This window comes from Tachypleus tridentatus, chromosome 13 (genome assembly GCF_004210375.1).
Source record: "Tachypleus tridentatus isolate NWPU-2018 chromosome 13, ASM421037v1, whole genome shotgun sequence".
Classification (NCBI taxonomy): Eukaryota; Metazoa; Arthropoda; class Merostomata; order Xiphosura; family Limulidae; genus Tachypleus; species Tachypleus tridentatus.
This window is the reverse complement of record NC_134837.1, coordinates 213,287,756-213,313,392: the sequence shown is the minus strand read 5'-3', so window position 1 is coordinate 213,313,392 and position 25,637 is coordinate 213,287,756. Positions and strand designations below refer to the sequence as shown.

General features: G+C 36.2%; 1 protein-coding gene and 1 long non-coding RNA gene across 9 annotated transcripts in view; one reads left to right on the top strand and one right to left on the bottom strand.

The window, feature by feature from the left end:
• The window catches only part of LOC143237817 (uncharacterized), a 111,409-nt gene that overhangs the window by 32,779 nt on the left and 52,993 nt on the right, over positions 1-25,637 (bottom strand). For 3 of the 8 annotated variants that reach the window (XM_076477447.1, XM_076477443.1, XM_076477448.1), the window contains one exon: positions 18,769-19,146. In XM_076477447.1, the coding sequence (XP_076333562.1) occupies positions 18,769-19,024 (256 nt within the window). In that variant the 5' untranslated portion in view covers positions 19,025-19,146. The remainder of the gene's footprint in view (positions 1-18,768; positions 19,147-25,637) is intronic. The other 5 variants (XM_076477449.1, XM_076477444.1, XM_076477451.1 and 2 more) reach the window with 3 other exon arrangements.
• The window catches only part of LOC143237819 (uncharacterized), a 94,478-nt gene continuing 85,623 nt past the window's right edge, over positions 16,783-25,637 (top strand). The window contains exon 1 of the long non-coding RNA XR_013020280.1: positions 16,783-17,007. This is a non-coding gene — a long non-coding RNA (uncharacterized LOC143237819). The remainder of the gene's footprint in view (positions 17,008-25,637) is intronic.

Here is a 25,637-nt window from a genome sequence, read left to right as displayed (position 1 = left end):
CTATTTTAACCAGTATGACTGTTAGAACAGTATATTTAATAAGCTGTGTTAAACACTTGAGTAAAAATATATTCTCAAGACGGCTGGTATGGGTATTACTACTTTAATTAAGATACAGTACAGAATGACGTTTCGACCTTCTTAGGTCATCTTCAGGTTAATAATCCAGTCGCATCTGTTTTCACTAGTGGTTGTCAAATACTGTCTGCTTCTCTGCAAGCAATGTTTTTAATTGTGCCAATGATGTTTTTCATATATAATTAATATGTTGATGTGGATTAAATGTACATAAACCGCCATGTCTTGGATAATACACGATGGTTTTTAAAATGACAAAAATGATGTAGGTCACACTTTCTCTTATAACTATGTATACACATCAAGATGTATCCACATAACCATATATACACACGTCAAAATGCATACATATGACTATATATATATATATATATATACACATCAACAAGTATCCATATAACTATATATACATATACATCAAAATGTTTCTGCATAATTATACACGTTCACATTAAATTGTATCCATATAACTACATATATACACACATAAAAATGATTCCATATAACTACATATATACACACTTCAAAATGATTCCATATAACTATATATACACACTCAAAATGTATCCATATGACTATATATACATATACATCAAAATGTATCCATATAACACATTCATATACATATACATCAAAATGTATCTATATACTTATACACATTCACATATAATTATACACATTCACATCAAAGTGTATCCATATAATTATACACATTCACATCAAAGTGTATCCATATAATTATACACATTCACATCAAAGTGTATCCATATAATTATACACATTCACATCAAAGCGTATCTATATAATTATACACATTCACATCAAAGCGTATCTATATAATTATACACATTCACATCAAAAGTATATATATAACGATATATATACACATATCAAAATGTATCAATATAACATGTATCCATATAACGATATATATATATATATATATACACATACACATCAAAATGTATCTATAAAATTACACACACTCACATTAAAATGTATCTATATAACTCAATTACACATCAAAGCGTATCTATGAAACATACAAAAACAGTGCGATGAAAATGCTATCTACATCTTGTGTCCTTATAACTCAAATAATAAGTTGGCGGAACACAGATCATACACAAAGTACAAAAAATAACTAAATGAATGTCTAGTATTTAATTCTCAGATAAACCTAATTTAAACTTACATACGTGGCTCAACAGTTTACTAACAACATTCTAAGCATGTAGGCCACTTGAGACAGCCCATGCTCTATTCTTATCTCCCTTTCACTCATAAAGAATTGATAAAAGACAAAAAGACCCGAAGGCTGTCATTTGATGATACTGTCTAGAAACTGAAAGGTATGTTTGTTTGTTGCAGCACCAATGTTCAAATTACATGCCTTAAACTTACGAAACATATTGCGATCTTGCCGTGTACTTTAATAAATTCGTTTGGTTTTGATTTTGTGTTGAATTTCGCGCAAAACTACACGAGAGTTAGCGTTGGGCTACTCTTTTACCAATGAATAATAGAATTGACCGTAACATTATAACGCTTCCACAGCTGAAAGGGCGAGCACATTTGGTGTGACGGGGAATCGAACCCGCAATCCTCGGATTACGAGTCGAGTGCCGTTAATAGAAAGAGAAATATGGTTTAATTAATTAAAATTAATTTAAAAAATTTAATTAATTAAAATTCAAATTATTTCCTTCTTTTAATGCTGTCATCAGATAAAATGATTTTTTGAAGATTGTTCCTTTTGAATTTTGCGCAAAGCTACACGATGGCTATCTGCGTTAGCCATCCTTAATTTAGCAGTGTAAGACTAAAAGGAAGGCAGCTAGTCATCACCATCCACCGCCAACTCTTAGGCTACTCTTTTACCATCGAACAGTGGGAGTACTTGTAACATTATAATGCCCCCGTGGCTGAATGGGCAAACATGTTTGGTGTGACAGGGATTCGAACTCGCGACCCTTAGATTACGAGTCGAGTTCCTTAACCACCTGGCCATACTGAACCAGTACGTCAGAATATCTAATTTCTTCTCAATAATGTAAATATTTCTTTAAAATATTAGTGGTAAAAATAATAAACTCACAGCTATATATATTCTGGGAAAGACCTCTGGGCATTCTGTTACTGACCATAGATTTTAAACAATACATTGTGATCAGTTACAACTTAAAAAGTTTCTCGTGTTCATTAATTGAAAACAATAACAACGATACAGCTGCAAAACTAAATTCCAGAAACCTCAATGGAGAAAATATATCTAATACAAATAGTTTTTACATAAAAAACTGCACCCACGGGCCAAATCTTTGCAAGTAACTTAACAAAGTAGTATTCCACAGATACGTATGTGTATCACCCAGAGTTTACACATCGTTATACAAATTGTATTAGTACATGTGTGGCTATTTCTCACTACGAGATTACGACTCGTTATATACATATAATAATAAGTTGTACGTGTTTCTATGTGTATATATATCTCACTATGAGATAAGGAAGTCATCACCACCCATCGTTAATTCTTGGGCTACTCTTTTACCATCGAACAGTGGGATTAACCATCACATTATTATAACACCCCCATGGCTGAAAGGGCTACCATGCTTGGTGGTATGGTGATTCGAACCCGCGACCTTCAGACTGCAAACGTGTTTGTATGTGTATATATATCTCAGTATGAGATTACATCTTGTTACATATATTTTATTTGTACATATGTGTGTGTGTGTGTGTGTGTGTGTGTGTATATATATATATATATATATATATAAATTTATCACTGAGACTACAACCTCGATTTTTTATTTGTACGTGTAAGGGCAATATAGGTGCACATAGAAAGAAACCCATATTAAACGTATTTCATCATCTGAACGAGGCAGCTCGAGAAGATCTTGAAATACACCAGTACAAAAGCTCATGCAGTATCTGTACACATGTGCATGCAGGAAATCATAAAACATCGTTACTACATATATAAGTCGCGAAAGCAGGGTACGTCCAATGGCTATTTCCTGATCCAATGGAGTATGTGTTCCTACCCGCTCCAGGAACCAAATTAACTTGTTCTTCTAGTCTCAACTCAAAGAAGGGATACAAGCACGTCACTAGGAATGGCTATTCGGCCATGATAAGGGCGGAAACATCTTTTCTAACACGTCGAGTAACAATAACTCCTTGAGGTCTACCCATGTTCTGTACACAAATAAATTATTTTCATTCGCTGCGGTTTGTCGCGGAGAAAACAGTCACTTGGAAGGCGATTAGTCGGGCCTATTATTCCCAAACCGATTTCAGCAATAAGGCTTTGAAGAGACGGCTTAAAAAGTTCAGAAAAAAAAAGGCTTAAGAAACGAGATTACAGTCGGTTGAAGTGCTTTTTGTTCCTCATATCCTGCACGTGACCACACCAATCACAAACTCCACAAATATATACAGGTAAACGATTTGCGGTTAACTTTTTTTTTTTTTTTTTTTTACCAAGCCTACTAGCATTATTTGTCGTGACATCTACTACGTAGCCCGCCCCCATTACTAGGATGGCAGAACTATTACAATACGCAGACCTGACGAGTGGTTAAAGAAACAGAAAAGAAATTCGTTCATTCATTTTCAACGATATAAATTCGAGATAACAGATTCCTACGTGGACGAAGAATGCATGGTTCAGTGTGTCTGACTTACACACATTATTTTATTTATCACTCCTAGAGAAGACAACGTGACTTTCAGCAGTGATTATTCTACTACCATATATATACTGTCTTAGAACACTATATATATAGGCCCTGCATGACTAGGTGGTGAAGGCGACTGACTCTTATTCTGAGGTTCGAATCCCCGTAGCACCAAACATGTTCGCCCTTTCAACCGTGGTGGCGTTATAAAGTTACAGTCAATCTCACTATTCGTCGGTAAAAGAGTAGCCCAAGAGTTGGCGGTGGGTAGTGACGACTAACTGTCTTCCCTCTAGTCTTACACTGCTAAATTAGGGACGACTAGCTCAGATAGCTCTCGTGTAGCTTGACGCGATATTCAACCCAAATCAACTTATTAGAATTAGTTGGAAGGTAATACAACATACAGCAGATACGACCACTGTAACAAATAACTAATTTCTATGCTACACCATAATATATTTTACTTTACAACCCCTAACTCAAGGGGGAGGGCGTGGCCTGATGGTTAATGTACCGGAATGCGAGTCCACGGTTCTCTTTTCGGTGCCGCGTTATGAGTGACGTCATGACAAGAGTTAATACCCGTGTGTCTGCCCATTTTACGTTAATTAGTTTTCACATTTCTCTTTGTGGGCCAGGCGTGACCTAACGATGCGCTTGTAAAACTCTGGATCTTAGTAGGATGTATGGTTCGCATCCTGTTAACACGAAACAAAACGCCGTAGATGACAGTCGATTCTTACTATCTGATCAGACAGGAGTAACCCAAGAGTTAACGGCTAGTACATATAGCTTTTGTATATTTGTGTGAGTAACTGAGTCTTTATCAATACTTTCAATAAACTTCAAACTGCCAGTCGCATTCTTTAATTAACAGATGGCGGTCTATAAACCTGTTTAATAAACGGGAAAAAAGTATGGGGTGGGGTGGGAGAAATGGGGTCCGATTTGAATGCAGCTCAGTTTTTTTTATCATTTTTATCATTATTATACCCTGGTATAGAGTTATGTTAAGCAATATCTGTATATGTAATGTTTTAAAAATAACGCGACTTATAAGCTCATAGGGCATGGAACTGTTCGCCGTGTCGGTATGTTACAGACTGGTTTATTTCTTTCAGTAGACAAATTTCGACGAAAGCTACATGAGGGTTATCTGCGTTAGCCGTCCCTAATTTAGCAATGTAAAATGGAGGGAAGGAAGCTAGTCATCAACACCCACCACCAACTTTTTTTACCAACGAATAATGTGATTGACCGTCAACATTACAACGTCCCTACGACTGAAATGATAAGTTCGGTGACAGGATTCGAATCCCAATTGTGAAATTAAAAAACCTCAGTGTACCGGGAAAGTACAAGTAAATACATAAATACGCACAAATACAAACACGTACCTACGTATATATAGTTTCCTGTATAAGACTGTTTCACTTCGTGTCAAAATATCGAGGATTAAGACTCGTTTTTCTGCGTACATTCGACCTAGTTATGACTCAGATACCATAAAGAAGGTCACAGATACACATGTTTATCACGTTTTAGTTTTGAAAATCATTACTTTTCCAATACCACAACGAGGATAAAAAATATGTAATATTTTTTGGCAATTTCACACCAAATAATGTGTTATTCAAACCGTGATGAATTCCACTGTCATTTTAGTTCACCTGAAGCGTTATACTATTACCGTAATATTTCCTCAGAGAAATACTCAGAAGAGTTCACTTCTCTACAGCTTAATTCTCAGATGATCATAAATTATTGCGACTTAACTAGAATCAACTGGCATACTATTAAAAAACTTAAAATATGTAATAGGTATCCATCGCGTTTCGACTATGATTTTCTTTCAATACAGTCAATTTGTTTTTTTTGTGGTCTCAAAACACAAAAACTCACTTGACTGTTTCCCTCCAGCTTAAATAACAATACCTAATAAAAGACATCACAAACGTACGTACACCTCATACTCGTCAATTCTTATCTGTAGAGTAAACACCCATTTCATATTTAAACACCAACACAATAAAAATACCAATACTTCCCGCAAGAGAAGTACCCATCATGGCTAGGTGGTTAGGGCGCTCGCTCGACTCGCACTCTGAGAGTCACGGATTCGAATCCCCGTCACACAAAACATACTCGCCCTTTTATCCGTGAGAAGCGTCATAATGGTTGGACAATCACACTATTCGTTGGTAAAAGAGTAACCCAAGACTTGACGATGGGTGGTGATGACTAGCTGCCCTCCTTCTAGTCTTGCACTGCTAAATTAGGGACAGCTAGTGCAGATGGCCCTCGTGTAACTTCGCGCAAAATTCAAAACAAACAAACCCACAACAGGAGGAGATAAGATTTCTTTCCTAAAATGCCTAAAATAATGAAGTTTCAAGGCTGCTACGTAGCTTTAAAGTTATGCCTGCGGGCTTACAACGCTAAAGACCGGGTTTTGATTCCCGTGGTGAACAGAGTCTATTGCGCTAAACTACAAAAAAAGCTTTAAATAATTGGTACTTGCAATTTCATGTAGACGTTTGCACAACTTCATTGTTAAGCCTGCCACATTCAACACAGCAAGAATTACAAGAGTATAAAGAGGTAGGCAAAGTCCAAAAGTAAATAGAAGGAAGACCATTGGCCATTTAAAAACATGAAGATTAAGGTTTTTCATTCCTCTAAGAGCCATTAAAAGGTATAAACATCAGCATTTGAGAAGCTACCATTAAACAAATTACAGGTTTGTGTTTGAACAGCCTACATATGAAAAAATAAAGATCGAGTTTTAGTAGCTTCTAGTGGCTATTTGAAAGTATAAGCGTTTAAATAGCATTAAATAATAGGTTTGAAGGAAAACGGAACATGGTTTCCGTACCATCTAGTGGCTGTTTGATGAAATAACAATCAGTGTTTGAAAAGCTTCAAGAGCCCATCAGAAGAAAAACAACAACAAGGTATTTGTTTGATTAACCTCTAGGGACCATTTCAGGAAATAACGATCAGTTTCAATAGATTCCAGTGGGTATTTGAAGAAATAAATACCCGTGTTTGAATAGTCTCCATATAAAGAATTAAATATTAGTTTATGAATGGTCATTTCGAGAAATAAAATCGCAGTTTTTAGTAGCTTCTAGTGACGAACTGAAAAAATAACAATCAGTATTAGAATAATCAGCCTCTAGTGGTCACTTGAAGAATTAAAGGCCTCTAGTGGCCATTACAAAAGTAAAAAGAAAAATGTTCAGTGTTTGAGTAGCTTTGAACCCGTCATGTATTTTTAGCTTGTTCACATACAGTATGCACACTGACACATATTTTGTACCAGCTCACAATGAGAAGGTAAAATAAATATTTCTCAAGTGTCCTAAAATCTTGTTTAAAATTGCAAATAATTTACTCTTAAGATGTACAAAAGCTTTCGAAATGTGTGTGTGTTTATCCGTTTTTAAATTTTCCGGGTTGCTTAATGTTAAGCGCAAAGCTACACAGTGGTATATTTGTATTCTGTTCGCCAAAGGTATCGAAACCCGATGTTTAGCGTTCTAAGCCCTCAGATTTGCTGTTGACCCACCGAAAAGAGAGGGGCTTTTAAGTATTTCTAATGCGCTATCAACAAAGGTTACTCTTTTATATGCAAAAACGGCTCGTTTGGGCTGAAAACACTCATAAAGAAGCGAACAACGTTTCGCCTTCTTCGGTCATCGTGAACCTCATGACAAAAGGTTACTCTCAACAAGGGTTTCTCGTCATCATTGAAGATACATACAGGAAGTGGAAATGTGAATTCCATATAACAAGTTGTTACGTGAAGTATTATACGAAAAATGTACATTTTTATGTAACAAACACATAACAATTACAAATTATTTTATAGTCAAAAGTGTATGAAGGTTACAAACAATAAAAATCATTCTACCCATACAAGTAAAACATGTGATTTCTATGTATTTTACCATACTTCTATTTCACAATTAATTGTTTCAAAATTTGTGTGAAAAGTTACAAAAAGCGTTTGCCTACACATAATAGTCCTTATTTTTAATTGATAGATTATAGATTAGGAAAGCTGGTCCCGCCAACCCTTATATGAAAGAACACATACATATGATTTTCATTTTTACAGTGTTTACGACTCCAAACTGTGGGGAGCGTTTCGAGATAACGAGCCGCGAACCACAGATCCTTGGATTCACAGTCCATGCACGATAACTCCAGAGCCACTTAACTAGGAACTATTTCGAAAAATTCCGTATAAAAATAAAAATAACCATACACAAGAAATATCTTTTCTAATCTTTGTGTTTTTAAATTTTCTTAACAGGTAAGACCTACTTAGAAAATACACCAGAGTCGACTATAACAAAGTTACGAAACTAAATCGCAGATGTACATACACAGGGAAAGCTCTAAAATCCATGAAAACATCTGATGCCATTACAACAATAATAATACTAATTTTATTGTACCTACTACGCTTATTTTTCTTTTGAAATTATGCACCAAACTAAACAGTGGGCCATCTGTGCTCTGCCCATCACGGGTATCAGAACCCGGTTTCTAGCGTTGTAAGCCTGCAGATACACCGCTGTACCACTAGGGAAAGAGATGGCACTGTTGAGCATCTGATGAAGTAATTTTTTTTTATTATTATTGGTCTTTGCTTCTTGATATCAATGTATTTTTTTTTAAATCAGGGCCAAGACAGACTATGCACTAAAATTATTCCGACAAAACAAAAAGGGCCATGTTGGTGGAACAGATGTCCGAAAAATAACACCAACACATGTAATTCCCATTGTACACGTTATATAAATTACAAACGTTCGCAGTTCAACCAGTAACATACAAACTGAACAAATGCTCCACTACTGAAAGTGTTAATGACCGATTCGGGTTCAAGAAGATAAGAAAGAATATGCATTCATTCATCGATTCCTGTTAACATCTGACACTGTGATCTGCAATAGTGGAAAACTCACGTAGCAGATGTATCCACGATAGACTTACTGATATAAACAGAACCATACAATAGTATTACATATGGTGTTGAGTTGGTAACAAAGGAGAACTGGATCTCCAGATTTGTAATTTGAATATTCCACTTTAAACTTAAAATACAGAGTGAACTGAAACTGTAAAAAAAACAACTAAACAACACCAATAACACCCGGATTAATTATAGGTACTGAAACTAGGAATAAAACTCAAAGGCACCAGTCTCACCCGAACAAATTATAGGTACTAAAAAGGACAATAATATAAAATAGTACCAGTAATACCCGGATTAATTATTGGTGTTGAAACTGAAAAGGTTTGGTTTGAATTTCGCGCAAAGCTACATGAGGGCTATCTGCATCAGCCGTCCCTAATTTAGCAGTGTAAGACGAGAGAAAAGGCAGCTAGTCATCACCACCAACCGCCAGCTCTTGGGCTACTCATTTACAAAGGAATAGTAGGGCTGACCATCACATTATAACGCTTATATGGCTAAAAGGGCTAGTATATTTAGTGTGACGGGGATTCGAACCCGCGGCCCTTGGATTACGAGTCGAGTGCCTACATCACCTGGCCATGCCGGGCTGCTTGAAACGAGAAATAAAACTAAAAGGCACTAGTGGGTTGATTATAGCTAACACTTTTAGTTTTTCAATATAAAAGCGCCACCTTAGCTCTATCCACTTCGGAATATGACTCACTGGATAATAGAGTTTCAAGTATTTAACACAGTATGAGAATAATGTCCTGTTGACATCCAAATTTTACACACACACACACACACCCATAAAACCTAACGCTTGTAATATAAATTGAACGTAGGTCCCCAGAAAACTAACTGACTGACCAACCTGAATGTTATTTCCATCCTGTGTTTGAGATAATTACAGTTAATTTAAGATTAAACAAGGAAGACCGGTTAAAGCCAGTCAAATTTATATTTACTACATTATAGGTGGCGCGTTATGCTACAGCCTGTGGTAGGAAGAAGGGCAGTAACCCGAAACGTCAACTAATAAATAGTTTTTATTTCTTATATTTCACCTTTTTTACATTTGTTCTTGTTGTTCTGGTCAATGAGGTTTCATCTCTGTTTTTATACTTTTAGCACACAGTTGTGTTTTAGACTCCCAGAGCTACGAACCCAGGATTAAAGATAACACAAGCCAACTTTTCACCCAGATCATATATGGCACGTGTTAATTGTTTACGCTAAGCCACACTTAACATCCCTACCTTATTCTCTATGAAACCTGGAAATGTTAGAACCGAAAAAAATGTCTTTCTAGGTCACACAAGACGCCTTTTATTTTCAGCGTTTGCTTACTGAATGTAGTAACATCTCAGCTATCCTTGAAGTCGTACAAACAGTGTAACAAAAAAGCGAGAAGGGTAGATTTAAGCCAGGTTCGTTGACCTTAATTTGAATATGAGTTACCAGTAACACATTAAATGTAGTACGTGTCTATTTGTCGCATCACTTAACACTGTGGTTGTTTATTACACTATAATTAGGAAGTCATTATTAATTAGATTGGGTTTCCTAAAAAGAAAAAAGGTTTACATGTTACTTAAAACATTTTTTTTTTATACCTGTAACTTCAAACTTAGAAAATATACATTCATAGATTTCACACAACTTATAATACTGGATATTTTTAAAACATTTGAATTGTCCCATACACGTAACACGTGAAGAGGGCATCATTCAATATGATTCGAAGCTTTCAAAATGTTTATGTTAGAACTACTGAAACTTCCTACACCGCGACATCTATTTTCGATAAATTAAAAGTCATTAATACGCTCATGCAAGAAATAATAATAAAGAATATAGAACTTCCTACACGCTGAAAAAGTACATGAAAGAATCGCGAACAATAAATAACGCGCTCACCTGGTCTGAAGGAATAAAACTTTTTGCCATGTCTGTCACGTGATCAAGTCTCACACACTTAGGGCAGAGGAGGTACATGTAACAAATCAAGGCCCAGCCAGCACCTCGTTGAGCACGATTAATATGCGAGTGTTCGAAGTAACTTAACTCGCCTAATCTGTGACCTATTTTATTATATTTCTGCTATGATATTAAACGTCTGGCAACGAATCATCCACACGTATTCTCTGTATGTGTTGCATAAATCTGGCAAAATCCGTTTTGTTGTTGGTTTTTTTAAATAACATCTGTATAAGATTTGTAATAGTGCCATCTAGTGGGTAGTACTACTATTCACCTTACCGTTACACCCAAAGTTTTCAAATTATCACTTTGCTCACGTGCTGTGTTTGTTTTCTTATAGCAAAGCCACATTGGGGTATCTGTCGAGTCCACCGAGGGGAATCGAACCCCTGATTTTAACGTTGTAAGCTCACATGCTGAAAAAACAATGAGATTTAATCTTTAAAATATGAATTACTTGTTACGATAGTGTGTACACTGAACATAAATAATATCTATCAAAATTATAGTTAAGAATGTACATAGGCCATATAACTGTACATATATATGGGGAGTTTGTAAGTTTATAACACTGAAGGATTAAAAAGTTCTACCTTCAAGGTATTAAAAAACAATAACGAATTTGTAATATGACGCAAAAGAAGCCATGATTCTAAAACAGTCCTAGTATAGTAATGGAAAAGTAAAATTTAGAGGGCAACCATATCTTTTAAAAGAACTCTTACAACCTCATGATATATCTATCGTTCTGTCCACTGACAACATGACAAAATTGTACGAACACTTCTGCACCATGAGATCCTGTTGTCAAAAATAAACCACAAAAAACCACAGACTTTGACGTAAATATGTATTAATGTTACTTTAACATATAAAAAATAGAACGATTCTAGTCTTCCACTGCTAAATTAGGGGCGCCAAGCACAGATAGCCATCGTGTAGCTTTGCGCGAAATTCTAAACAAAGCCATCTCCACTAGCCCTCCCTAATTCAGCAGTGGAAGGCAGTTAGTCATCATCACCCACCGCCAACTCTTGGGCTACTCTTTTGCTCTTAGTGGGATTGACCGTAACATCATAACGTCCCCAGGCTGAAAGGACGAACATGTTTGGTGCGACGGGGATTGAACCCACGATTCTCATATTACGAGTCAAGCGCCTTAACCATCTGGCCATGCCGGATCTGTAAATATATGATGTGAATTCAGGTTATTTAACGTGCGCCTTCATTTACTCTTATTGTTACCTGTTCTATAACGCACGACATTAATTTCATGTGTGAATACCTTTTGAATCATAAAGGTCATGCTTTTATTTTTTTAATCCTGTGGCCGATTACGTCCGTTAGGGCACCTTAGATCATCGCTGATTCTTGAACAGATTAATATGATGGCGATGGGGGTTTCGAACCCTCAAAGTTCAGATGCAAGTGAAGCACTCTAACCACCAGGTTATACCAGGCACCATTCTGAATTACCACTTTATTAACGTGAGGGTCGAGCACGAAAATCACACCACATTATACATGAAATCATAAACATTGAAGAAGTTATGTGTAAGGTTTCGATACGAGTTTATTTATTTATTTGTAATATTTTAAACTGTATCGTAATGAAAACAAATTCGTGATAGGCATAGAAAAATATCTTTAATTACGGACTTAATAACTTCTCCTGATGTTTGAATATTAATTACGTGGATAAGTTTTATATAATCTAAAATGGCCAATTTTCAAACAACACTAGTTACGTGGTAATTAACGGAAGTTATTAGACAACTTTCGAATCCCGGCTCCTTAAATAAGTAGGTTTTCACATATTTACGTTATCATTAAAAATAAAAAAGTTCTTGGTTATGATATACGCAATAATTTGTTATTCGAGATACCATATAATATTAAAATATTTAAATTATGTGATATTCAAATCTGCCTTTGTAATGATGTGTTTGTGAACCCTAAATTATAACATACGCGAGATTTTTTTCCCTCCATTACTATTTTACTTATACATTTTAAAATGAAGTACTCGTGAAATACAAAGGTATTTCAAAATCCAAATAACATTACAAACAACACAAACACTTTATAAACCCTGCTTGTTAGTAATGAAAAAAGCTTACAAAGCGCCCTCTATACTCACCTGTCATGTGACACAAACTCCCAAACCAAGTGAGGTCTTCTTGCAAAAGGTGCGGTAAAGGGTCCGACACCATTGTCAGTAGCCAAGCCTCCGGCATTCCTCCGAGCCAGCAACCGATATCAGATTTGTGATTCGGCGAGCGCGCGTTCTACGGGAATTTCATACACAGCTAACGCGTTACTACGGGTGAATTGCGTTCAGTTTGACGTGTGGTAAACACTGGAACATCCGCAGACGGCCACGTCTAGACAGCTATCTAAATAAAGCTAGTCATAAGCCAGCTAAACACTGTCTAGACGAAGCTACCGGCCGTTGGTTTACCTGTATAACAGCGTCGAGCGCGTGCTGGCCTCGTCACATGCAAGTACACAGTCTCAGGTAGTAAATATTATTTCACCGCTACACCAATGACCTCTATACCAAAGTTAAATTAGGTAGACTGACAAATGCTTTCCAATTAATAAGTATACTTCAGCTGGATCTTTATAAGGTTATTACCTGGATATATTTTATCTATCAACAGGGATATAACTTGTCAACATTTAAACTTTATATATTACAATGTCGACAATACAAAATTATCTTTCAACTTACAGAACTTTCAATATAAAAATTCCAGACTAACAACAACATAAGAATCTAATTGGGTTTGCACGTATAAATATGTCTTGGTTGAAATCACAATGTTTCCCACCGATTCAACCCGGCATGGCCGGGTAGTTAAGGCAGTCCACTCGTAATCCAAAGGACGCGGGTTCGAATCCCCGTCACACCAAACATGCTCGCCCTTTCAGCCGTGGGGGCGTTATATATGCGACGGTCAATCCCACTATTAGTTGGCAAAAAATAGCCCAAGAGTTGGCGGTGGGTGATGATGACTAGCTGCCTTCCCTCTAGTCTTACACTGCTAAATTAGGGACGGCTATTGCAGATAGCCCTCGTGTAACTTTGTGCGAAATTGAAACAGACAAACCGAATCAGAGATGAAAAGTGTGTAACAACATGTCACGCACTCCACTGTAAACGTAATAATTGTTTGAATGTTAATTCAGCCTAGTTTCAGCATCTCAAATAACACATCAGTCAGTGTACGCACAGTTAATTTATTGTATGAACTATTAATAAATTTGCTTTGCTGACTGATAAACCTCAGAAGCTACAACTGTGACAAACGTTTACTGAACGGAAAACTACAGATGTTTGACCACGAACGTTCATACTCTTCGAATACCAGAAACTTCAGTCAATTAACTTAGGATGTTAGCAGTTCTACAAGGACATTTAATATATTTGTCAAAGAAAATTCGGCTTGTAAACTGCGTGATACCAGCCAAGAACAGAGCTAGCTAGTGACCCGTTAAGTGAGTTGTACCTATATCAATTCGAAATACATTCTCGAATCGAAAACCGTCGATAAAACATTCAGTTCCAGACCAGATAGAAGACTCAACATTGTTTGTAAGTTTTTAAAACATTTGCGTATAAATCAGTATTTGTTATAACAGTTATCATAACTTGTACTATTGTTTATGTATTCTTATACAATTATATCAAGTTTGTTTGTTTGCTGAATTTCGCGCAAAGCTACTCAAGGGCTATCTGCGCGAGCCGTCCCTAATTTAGCAGTGTGAGACTAGAGGGAAGGCAGCTAGTCATCACCACCCACCGCCAACTCTTGGGCTACTCTTTTACCAATGAATAGTGGGATTGACCGTCACATTATAACGCCCCCACGGCTGAAAGGAAGAGCATGTTTGGTGCGACCGGGATTCGAACCCGCGACCCTCAGATTACAAGTCATATATGTTAAGAAACAAAACTGTGTATATTAATCATGCTGATAATTAACTTCTAAATTAAACTTCAAACTGAAATCGTAATACGCAATATAACAAATCGGAGACTCGTCCGGGATAAACTATAATACGTAACAGCATATATATGTGTATATAAGAATGTTTAAAGGCATGTAGTAAAAGCGGTCCAGTATCCTGAAGGTTAACAGCTTAAAAACACACACAACGTTAAATGCATAAAGCAACTGATATGAAACGTGCTAATTTGTGGAGAGCAAAACCAACAACTTCAGTTACAGTATATATAAGAAAGAAAGAATTCGATTTATATACATATAAATATTTCTATGATGAACTGATATTAGGTCAAATGCAAATTTAGAAGCAAGTTGAAACGGGCTGACGTCACCAAGTCAGTGTTCACGGGAAATCAGCCATGAGGTTTTGTTTGTTTCTAATCACGCACTACGCCACACACAATAGGTTCTGTGCTGTGCCCACCACGAATATCAAAATCCGTTTTCTAGTGTTACAGCCCACTTGGAAGCAGTCGGTCAATGGATAACATAAAGAGTCCATCATAAATAGTAGATTTCTCCTTCAGGCTCGTCTCCCCACAGATGACAATTTGTTTTGAGAGCTATCTGCACTAAGCGTTCATAATTTACAAGTGAAAGACTAGAGGGAAGGCAGCTAGTATCACCACCTACCGCCAACTCTTGAATTACTTACTCTTTTACCAACGAATAGTGGGGTTTACCGTCACATTATAACGCCCCATAGCTAAAAGTGGCGAGCATGTTTGATGGTACGGGGATTCGAACCCCGACCCCCAAACTGCAAGTCAACCACGAGGTCATGCCAAGCTACAACGGATTGATAGCAAGAAACTCTCAAATCTGAGCTTACACTGTAAATATTTTTTTCCCTAGTTTGATTTTTAAAAGCACGCTGTTTTTTTTTTTTCGTAATGGAAATATTAGTGATATTTGGTTGTTGTTAAGCGCAAAGCTACAGAATGGGCTATTTGTGTTGTGCCCACCACGAGTATCGACACCCGACAGAGCAGAAGGGACTATATTAATACGGCCTAAGTTTATAATATTGCAATCCTTTCCAATTGGGAATTTCGAGTTTAGTATTTGAAAACTGTAGCTTTTATAAAATAATATAATTAAGTTTTGTAAATGAACAATTGCTGTATATTTATAAACGAATTAGATTAAAACGTTACTTTAGGAAATTATGTAACTTTATCTTTAATAAAGCTTAATCATAAAACATGTAAAGTTTTTCGTGTATATTTCATACATATATAATTGTAAAAAACGCCCACAAAAACTACGAAATACAAAATGTGAAACCGCAAGTTTACATACAGGTCCACCCGTCAACCCCAAGATTCAAAACTGAAAATGTGTGTGTACCCTCTGCATCGACCAAATAAACCTCCATAATACTTGTGATGACGACTCACCCACGCCCTGCGAAGTAGTTACATTGGGTACACAATGAACAACATACGTATTTATATATATTTTCAAATTGTGAAAAACAACAAATGATATACTGATTTTGTTATTTAGCAGCGAGATCAAATAACGCCAACCCATTAAACACTGTTACATCATTAATGTGGATGGAACTGGTGTTTTAGGTAATTTTAACTTTAAGGATGCCTCTACTGACCTAAGAGAGAATAGTCAAGCAACAACACCTGCCGCCAATGTTCTGCTTTTTAATCCAAAAAAGCGAATTGACTGTAACTTTTATAAAGCACTCGCCAATAAATTCACGAAATACCACTAGATAACGCTCTACCCAATGACGTATAAACGTGAAAGTACTAAAAGTCCAGATAGGGCAGCCCAATTTTCCAGTTTAACTTCTTCCTTTTTTACTAAAACGTTAAACGTTTGTTTTGTTTGTAAACGTTAGGAATGGGTATAAAAAATTGAAAATGTTTATATCACCTTGTGAGTTTAAGACAGACGCATAATTTCAGTTACGATTCTCGAAAAACCCCACAAAGAGAAAATAACAATGGAAACTTCTTTCTCTCTCTCTTTTAAAAACAAATATTTACCATTCTTGTTGGAATTTTACCTAAAAATATGCACGTGCAAAAACTAATTCGGGGAATTTCGTATCTTAGATAATCTGAGACTTCAAGGTTTGGTTTTGTTTGTCTTTAATTTCGCGCAAAACTACATACACGACGGCTTGCGTAGATAGTCAGCTTTTGCCAACAAACATTGGGATTGTGCAAGCGTGTTTGGAAGTTTCAAGAAAAATGTCTCTGTTCACAACTTCTCATTTCAGCTGTTGGTCAACTGGACTTCGGTAAGTAAATTGTGGTGTGTTCTAGTTTGTTTGTATTATCTAACTTTTAAAACATATGAAGTTTTGTTTACTTATTTTTGGAATTAAGCACAAAGCTGCACAATCGGTTATATCTGCTCTGCCCACCACGGGTATCGAAACCCAGATTTTAACGTTGTAAACTTAAGGCTATTCTACTTGAAGACAATATATTAAGCCTAATATATAAAGTACATTGATATTGCTCCTAATTTATCCTAAAATAGAAGCTTCTTTTCAGTTTCGTTTCAAGATGTCGTGATAAAATAATTGCATCACCTGGTTTAACCTGTTCTTTCAGTTTCCTTCGACAGTTTTCATAATGAGAGAAATATTACATCGAGTTCTTTAACCTGTTGTTGCAAGAACTTTTTTTTCTTTCTAATTTCTGTTAAGGCCAAGTAAAAATCCGCAGCTGGAGTCCATCTTACTTTTGTGAGTTATGTGGATCTATTAGGAATGCTTATTTGTTGTGAAACAATAACTTATCCACGTTCTACCACCACGTGTGTCCAAGACCGATATTTAGCGATTTAAATCCACAAGTGCATTAAAAATACCACGAACTAGAACCTCGTGCACAAAAGGAACTTTTGTAGTGAACTTTCTGCTTAAGTTAAAATATACAAAACTATACTCATTACGAACGTTCTAGAACTCTTTTACGCAAAACATTTTTTCCGATTTATCGATTTAATGGAAACTCAATTACGCTTCTGACGTGTACTTTCTTTGAGGGTTTTCAGCTGAGTATATATATATCAAAAGATTAAACTGAGTGACAAAGTCTAGTGGTGAAAAGAACAGTAATTCATACAAATAACTTCAGATATGATTTTACTTCTACATGTATATATCATGATTTCTTTACAGAAATTCTAAGACATTATGTACGTCTTATGAAACAAGAACTGATTAACAGACGTATTTTATATAAGCTCATAAGACATTACTCTAGTGTGAAAAGGTATTACATTACTGGGAAACGAAAGAAACTAAACGAACAATTCTAAAATATATATATTTTTAAACATCACGGTTTCGTAAACCTTTCAGGAAATTACGTCACATTTTAACTGCGTAGTAAATGGCTACAAAGGGCAGAGGTCGAAGAAATCGCTACCAAAACTCGCTGATGATATAAAATTCGGCAGCGTATGGATTCCATATATAGGATAAATCCTTGATTGTAAATTTGCCAATTTTCATAAAAGAATGTAAAAAATACACACTGAAATGGCTTAATGAAATTGATAAGTCATAAAACTTAAGGGGAGAGTGTTCTAAAAACATTTATCGATATTAAATATTCATGTTGTTGACATACTTTGATCTGAAAACATTTACCTATATTAAGTATTCCTGTTACTAATATATTTTATGCAACAAAAATATGGGCGATCAAAAATAGTAACCGAGAGAATTCTGTGGTACATGAGTAATATATTAAATATCAAACTTACTAAGTTAATAAATGCAATGTACGACCACTGAAAATTGTCAGTTGTGAACTGCCTAACAATCGTATCATAAAACTGAAAACTAAACATTCTACAACAGGTACAAAATGACACATGCTACGTCATATGGCATGTTGAAGCGTCATAAGGAAAACAAGATGTATAGTGATTACGTCACTCGGTACGTGACAAATCACGTCACAGACTCATGCGACAAGACGAAAGCGTTTACTTTTTTTTTTTCGTTCTGCCTGAACGATAGAACTGAATGGATTATTCCTACCTGATTTACCTTTTGCTGTCTTCTGGAATTTGAAATACAAGCTAAAACCACTTTCCATGTCAGCTGGCCATTCGTACGTCACTCTGAGAAAGGACGCCCTGGAGCGAAAGACTTGTGGAGCTTGGAAATTGTGATGGGCAGGACACAACACGCCCATCTGGCTTTCTCTCTGGTGGGGCCAAATCTCGATGATTCGCACCTCAGGCAGACACATGGCACGCGCTCCTTCATCGTACAGGTGCGTAAAGTTGAGCATGATGGAGTTGTGGGCAGGCGCGTGGAACAGGTATTGGCAGCGAGTGTGACCAAGACGATTATAGCGGCTGGCAACGGCTCTGATGTGACCCGGAGACTCAGTGAAATTCTGGCTACACTCTGCTAATAAAAGTAATAAAGTTAACCACTAAATGGGGTCAAAACCACAATAACCAAATTCATAATATTTATTATTTCTTTAAGAACTCTTAATACAACTACATTCGCAGTCAAAGCTTTAAAGAATGCTAAACAACACAAACAACGACAACAAGAACACGTGGTATTTCATTCTTACTCTCAAGTACACGTTCTTAAAAAAAATATTGTTGACGGAACTGTACGGTGAAAAAATATTCTATATTACATATGTATATATTGAACGCTATATTAGCAATATCAGTTAACTTAGAAAACACGAATCACCGGTTTCCTCTTTTCTATTTTTTAACACGGTTCGTAAAGGGTTTTTTTACTCGGAACAGTTCACTCGCAAGGATCAAACCCAAAATCCTATGTAAAATCTTGTCCTATTATTCTTTTGATTTTAACGCGAAGCTGCACAATGGTTGATGATGGCCAAGTCCTCTCACAGGGATCATATCCCAAATTCTTACGTAAGTTATTGTCCGATTTTTGTTTATTTGTTTTAGCGTAAACCTCCACATTGGACGATTCGGTGTATGCCCTTCCCCCAGCCATAAACCTCTGAACGCTGGTGTTAGAAGCTTCAAAGTTTACTATTGAACCAGCGGGAGATTGGGGTGGAGCACCCTTGTTCAATCATATCGGATGTAAAAGCAAGTCTGGGCTCAAAAGTGTATCTAGTTTTAATTTAATACAAAAAAATACACTCTCTTCTCCTCCTTCCTATTTCCTAATTTTGAAAACTGTCAAGACATAAATTACTAAACTTTACCTCGCCAGGCCATTAACTGAAATATACAGTATATTTTAAAACGCGTTAATTCTTGTAGGAATAAACATGTGCTTTCCCCCAGGATGTACACAAACACCCATATGAACGGCGCGAAATTTATTACGCATTATACAAAAAACACTACAAGAAAAGCCGTCTCAAACGCACGCAAATCAAAGATCGCACGAGGTGTACTCTACGTGCATGTGACGGATGCTACCCCTTTCCAGTCTGCTTTTGCGGGTCACGTTTGTTTTTATTCGACCGTCTAGGCAATGAACAGCGTACCTATCGTGTCTTCTCTCCGTGAACGTTTCAAACACAAAAAAAAAAACCACAGCTATATGTGTAGGGCGTGACCACGTACAACCGCTGGAAAGAACCAGCTATCGGGTAAATAGTTCATCAATTATACAAACAAGAACAAAAAATATTTACTTGCCCATAATGCACACCAATCAAACTAACGTAACAATACGCGCGAGTGAAGCTACATAAATCGAATGCTACACGTACACTCGAGGCAGCGAACAACTTCGGGCATTGTGACCAAGTCTACGATATCGCGTTTTTTAATAATTCAGAAACAATAAACACGAAAGATGCCTTGCTACATATGAAGTAAATACAGATTTATTTATAAAACAAGTAACCAAAATAACACACTTTTTTACGTAATAGCGACTTCCTTGTGAAACGTTTATGGAACCTAACACATTTTCAGTCTGACATGCCAAGTATACAAGTTACGTTTGCAAATCTATTTATCTGACTTTTGTTTTCCCTTCGTGACATATTTATTCAAAAGCTCTATATTGGCGACTGATCTAATTTTGCGAACACTTCTCTGGGATTTGTGCAAAACAAAATATTTGAATTTCACACATACACAAAACAAAAACGAAAGAGTGAAGTCTGTGCGTATGAGGTGATCTTAAACCTAATTTTTATCGACGTGGTTTGATTTGTTTTGAATTTCGCGCAAAGCTACACTAGAGCTATCTGCATTAGCCGTCCCTAATATAGCAATGTAAGACTAGCGGGAAGACAGCTAGTCATCACCACCCACCGCCAACCCTTGGGCTACTCTTTTACCAACGAATAGTGGGATTGATCGTAACATTATAACGCCCCCACGGCTGAAAGACCCTCGGATTACGAGTCGAGTGCCTTAAACACCTAGCCATGCCGGGCCGGCTTATCGACGGGACCTGAGACGTGTGGGAAGGACTTTTAAGGACTGGATTTGAACTTTCTGTACACTTTCTAAGTCCCACATATGTAACTTATTTATAATTTTACGTATAAGTCGTATTGGTCCTTAAGTAAACTACACACATTCGTTAAATACATTGTGTGATGTTATGAATCTTTCATTTGTACTCGCCAAAAAATTCCAGTACAAACTTGTTTATACCGCAAAGACAACTCCACCTCAACGCACACTCCAAGAAAAATTATCGAATTTAACCTTTTAATTTGGGAGCTTACACTATTACCAACCCCATCTAAATATTATCCAATCAGTACAGAGCACGTCCACCTGGTGGTTAAGGAACTCAACACGGGACGAGGGTTCGAATCCCGTCACCAAAAATGCTCGTCTTTTCAGCAAAGGAGCGTTATAAGTTATGGTCAATCCCACTGATCGTTGGTGAAAGAGTAGTCCAAAAAGTTGGTGGTGGGTGGTGTTAACCGTCTTCCCTCTAGTCTACAGACTGTAAATTAATGATAGCAAATGAAGACAGCCCGATATTTGTTTGCGCGGTTTCCATTAAAAAAAGGTGTAAAAAAAACTGCCTGAAATGAATACACAGATATCAAATCTATTAAATAAATTTAATTACTAACAAAATATCCGACAAAAACGAACTATGTGAAACAACTTTCAATATTCACGAAACCATAAACGATGATTATACCAAGTGTATACAGAATAATATTACAGACAAGTTGTACGCATGAAATCACTACACGTACGATTTAACCGATGTACATATAGAATGTATAATCGCTCCAGAAAGTCTTAAGCAAGGAAATAGACAGTGATTTAACGCGTCATTGTTTCGTTTTTATCTTTCTCTGGTCGAACTGTCTACGTTTAGTTAGTTCACGGAAAGCCGCGTTCGTGTGATCGATTCCAGACGCGGAGTTTTTACAAGTAGGTTAGAGGGCCATTGGCTAAGGGACCGTTATTTTATTTCTGGCAATCAATAACATACAAACCAGCTGTCGGAATAAAATCATTGAGAATCTCTCTAAACCCCTCCCCCACACATAAAAGAGGAGTTACATAACGGTGTAGAAAAGCTCCCAGTGAATTCTCCCAGTAATATTAGTAATTTTTATGTGTGTTTTCTAGTGTACATAAAAAATGAGCGTTTCACGGAAACGGATTAAACTCACATCTTCCCAAACCATACACTGCTATTTGCTGCTTATCAAACAACTGTGCTAAGATCAACAGCAGGCCATGTTTTCGATTTTTAACAATCAACTTACCGCCTTCTTACTTGTACAGTTCGGAGCTCTACATTTCGTATTGTTCTAGGTAATTTTAAGTTGTATTTTGTTTTGTCTGTTACGGTCTCGCTGTAAATAACGGTTAAAAGCAAACTATGGGAATATGTCACCCAATTTCTACATAAGATACACAGAGAACACTAACTATGATTAGTGACGGCAATTTTGTTTTCGCGCGTTTGATTCATGGTTAGAAATTGTTTTAAAAGCTAACGGGGTCGGTCAAAGCGACCCATTGTTAGGGTTAAACACAGGTTTAACTATGACGTATTAAAATAACTTGAAAGGTTACTGGTGGTTGGCTAAAGTCCACAGAGCAAAAAAAAAATATTTTTCCTTTAAAGATTAAACAAAATAAACTTCTAGTAATAGTTTAGAAACACAACATGCTAGCCTGAGGTTACCTTCTTGATTCAAATTTAAATTTTCATTCATCTATTCTCCAAATAAGTGTTGTTATGAAATTTAAGTTTACCGAACATTAAATAGGCCAGGGTTAACGATCTTTTATAGTAACTATACAAAAATTGTTAAAATATGTAAAAGAAAGAAGGATAATAAATTTAAACTTTTCTCTTATGAGTTATTAAAATATATTAGATCACTACATTATTATTGCTTTTTCCTTTTTCTTCACTTAAGTTATTTAACATACAAACTAAGATTGAATATTAAATGTTCTTACTGGTAGAATGTATTACATAACTTCACTATTGTTTGTGTGTGCGTGCTCGCGCGCACGTGCACGCGTTTGGTTTGTTTTGAATTTCGCGCAAAAATTACACAAGGGCTATCTTCGCTAACACTTTCTAATTTACCAGTACAATACAAGTCTACAGGGAAGGAAGTTAGTCACTACCACCCACCACCAATTCTTGGGCTACTCTTTTACCAACGAAGAGTGGGATTGACCGTAACTTTATAGCGCTTTCAAGGCTGAAAGGGCGAGCATGTATGGTGTGACGGGGATTCGAACCCACGACCCTCAGACTACGAGTCGAGTGCCTTAACCACTTGGCCATGTCGGGCACAAGCGTTTGTGTATACATCTTCTACCAGATAATAAATTTCAGCTTCCAATGTTTTTTACAAAAAATATTCTGAAACGATGATAGAAGTAAACAAGCAACTTGGCGATCGAAGATTAAAACTTTTACTGCAGTGCCTCTTAGTGGCTCAGATACAAGTTCGATGACTTGTATCGCTAAAATTGAGGGTTCGATCCTTGGGTTCATCATTGATAGTTCATTTCACAAGCCTTGCACATAAACTTTATCGTGCGAGGATTTCGTCTACGCTGTTGAAACAACCATAAGGCTCAGCGTAACTGGTTACAGTTCCATAGCGCACTAGACTAACAGGATGTAGAGCTGTTATTTCAACAGCGCTATAACATATTGATTTCAAGGTTGGACTAAACGTTGGATTACTGGTTATGGCCCTGCTACCTACTGTCTACTTGACCATAATGCACTGATTGAATGAGTTGTCGAATTGGTCAGCAACACTGCCATAATTATTAATACGTGTTACATTTTTAAGCATATTATGCTTTATATATACACGTAAAAACATGACGTCTGACACGAATTACGGCAGTCTTATTGCTTATTACGTCAATGCATTGAGTCAGCACGTTATCTATCCTATTGGCTACCTATTTACAGGCCCACAACCTATTGGTCCAATGCTTTGCAGAGACATCATGAGATTGGCTTGTTCAACAACATGTTGAACCAATACATTATTGCTCCGATGATGGCACAGACATGCATTATCAAAGAAGTGTTTTTAAACAATACTGTGTATTCATTTATTAACATAAGTAAATCTAAAATCTAAAAATTCTGTAAAATTAAAAAAAATTATCTAGACGATATAGAAACTTAAATTTGAACATCAAATACATCAAACCAGCTGTAATTCACACGCATTGCATGTTTTGTAATTCAAAATAAAATCTTAACTAATAATTATAATAAAACAGATGATTTAAAAACAAAATCTGTATATGCATTAGAAGTAACAAAGGGTAGACATGCTACAAACAATAACTATTTAATCATGTTTCAAACAAATATCAATATATACAAAGACCACTTCTTGTGGTGCACCTTCCACGTAACTAGTATGAAGTTTCCAAGAGTTAAAACTTGTTAATTTTTGTCTTTAGTTTCAAAACTTGTTTCATTTTTTTCATTACTGATACGAAGTGGTTCTTATAGGCCGTAACTAAGAACATCTCCACGTGAACGTTAACTAATCATAAAAGTCACTACAAAAAGCTCTGTCAGTAACCTAAGAATTTGTAATGTAACCCAGTCATTACAATCCTCGCGAAAGGGAATGAACATTTCTCATTTAGTAAAACGTAAAAATTTACTCCACTAATGCCTTTTGTAAGACGACGTTTGTTTAATTTGACAGTGAGAATTCGTGACAGTTTATTATACGATAGATTCGTAAACACGAGCAAAAAAGAAGAAAGTTGTCTTCTTTGGAACGAAATCACGAGCAACAGCTAATTTTGAAAGAACGTTTAAACGTGTTTATGATTTTACACTTAAATTGCGTTTGTCGCTTACCTACACACTTCAGCTCGAAGAATATTTTTTTCGCGTTTAAGAAAAAATATTAAGTCTTCTAACATCTCTTTGTATTACAAATAATTTAATTCGAAATTATAATCGGGGTGGTATCAGCCAGATGACAATTACATCATCCCATTACTAGTTTAAAACAACAAAACCTGAGTTTTTTTTTTTTGTTAACATACAGAAGTCAAAGCACTAAATTTTAAACTGGTGTTCTCAACACGTTAGACCACCATATACATACACAAACATGTATATGTTATAAACCAAGATGTAACAACACCGATACGATACATCATTTTAAAACACGTGCACGATACGCTAGTGAGTCAGCAGCAAGATTACGTACTTTCAACACTAAAATCAGAGGTTCGATTCCCCGCGGCGAAAATAGTACACAGAGTCCACTGTATAGCTCCGCGCTAAAATAACGACGAGAGAAGGAGCCTATATATTAAAATACGTGATATTAAATGTCTTTATTATCGTTTGAATATCCATTAAAGCTAAAGCTAACAGCTTCGTGAACAGCCTAGTTCGCGTCGTCTGAATTTCAATATACTCTTTCCTGCTCGGTT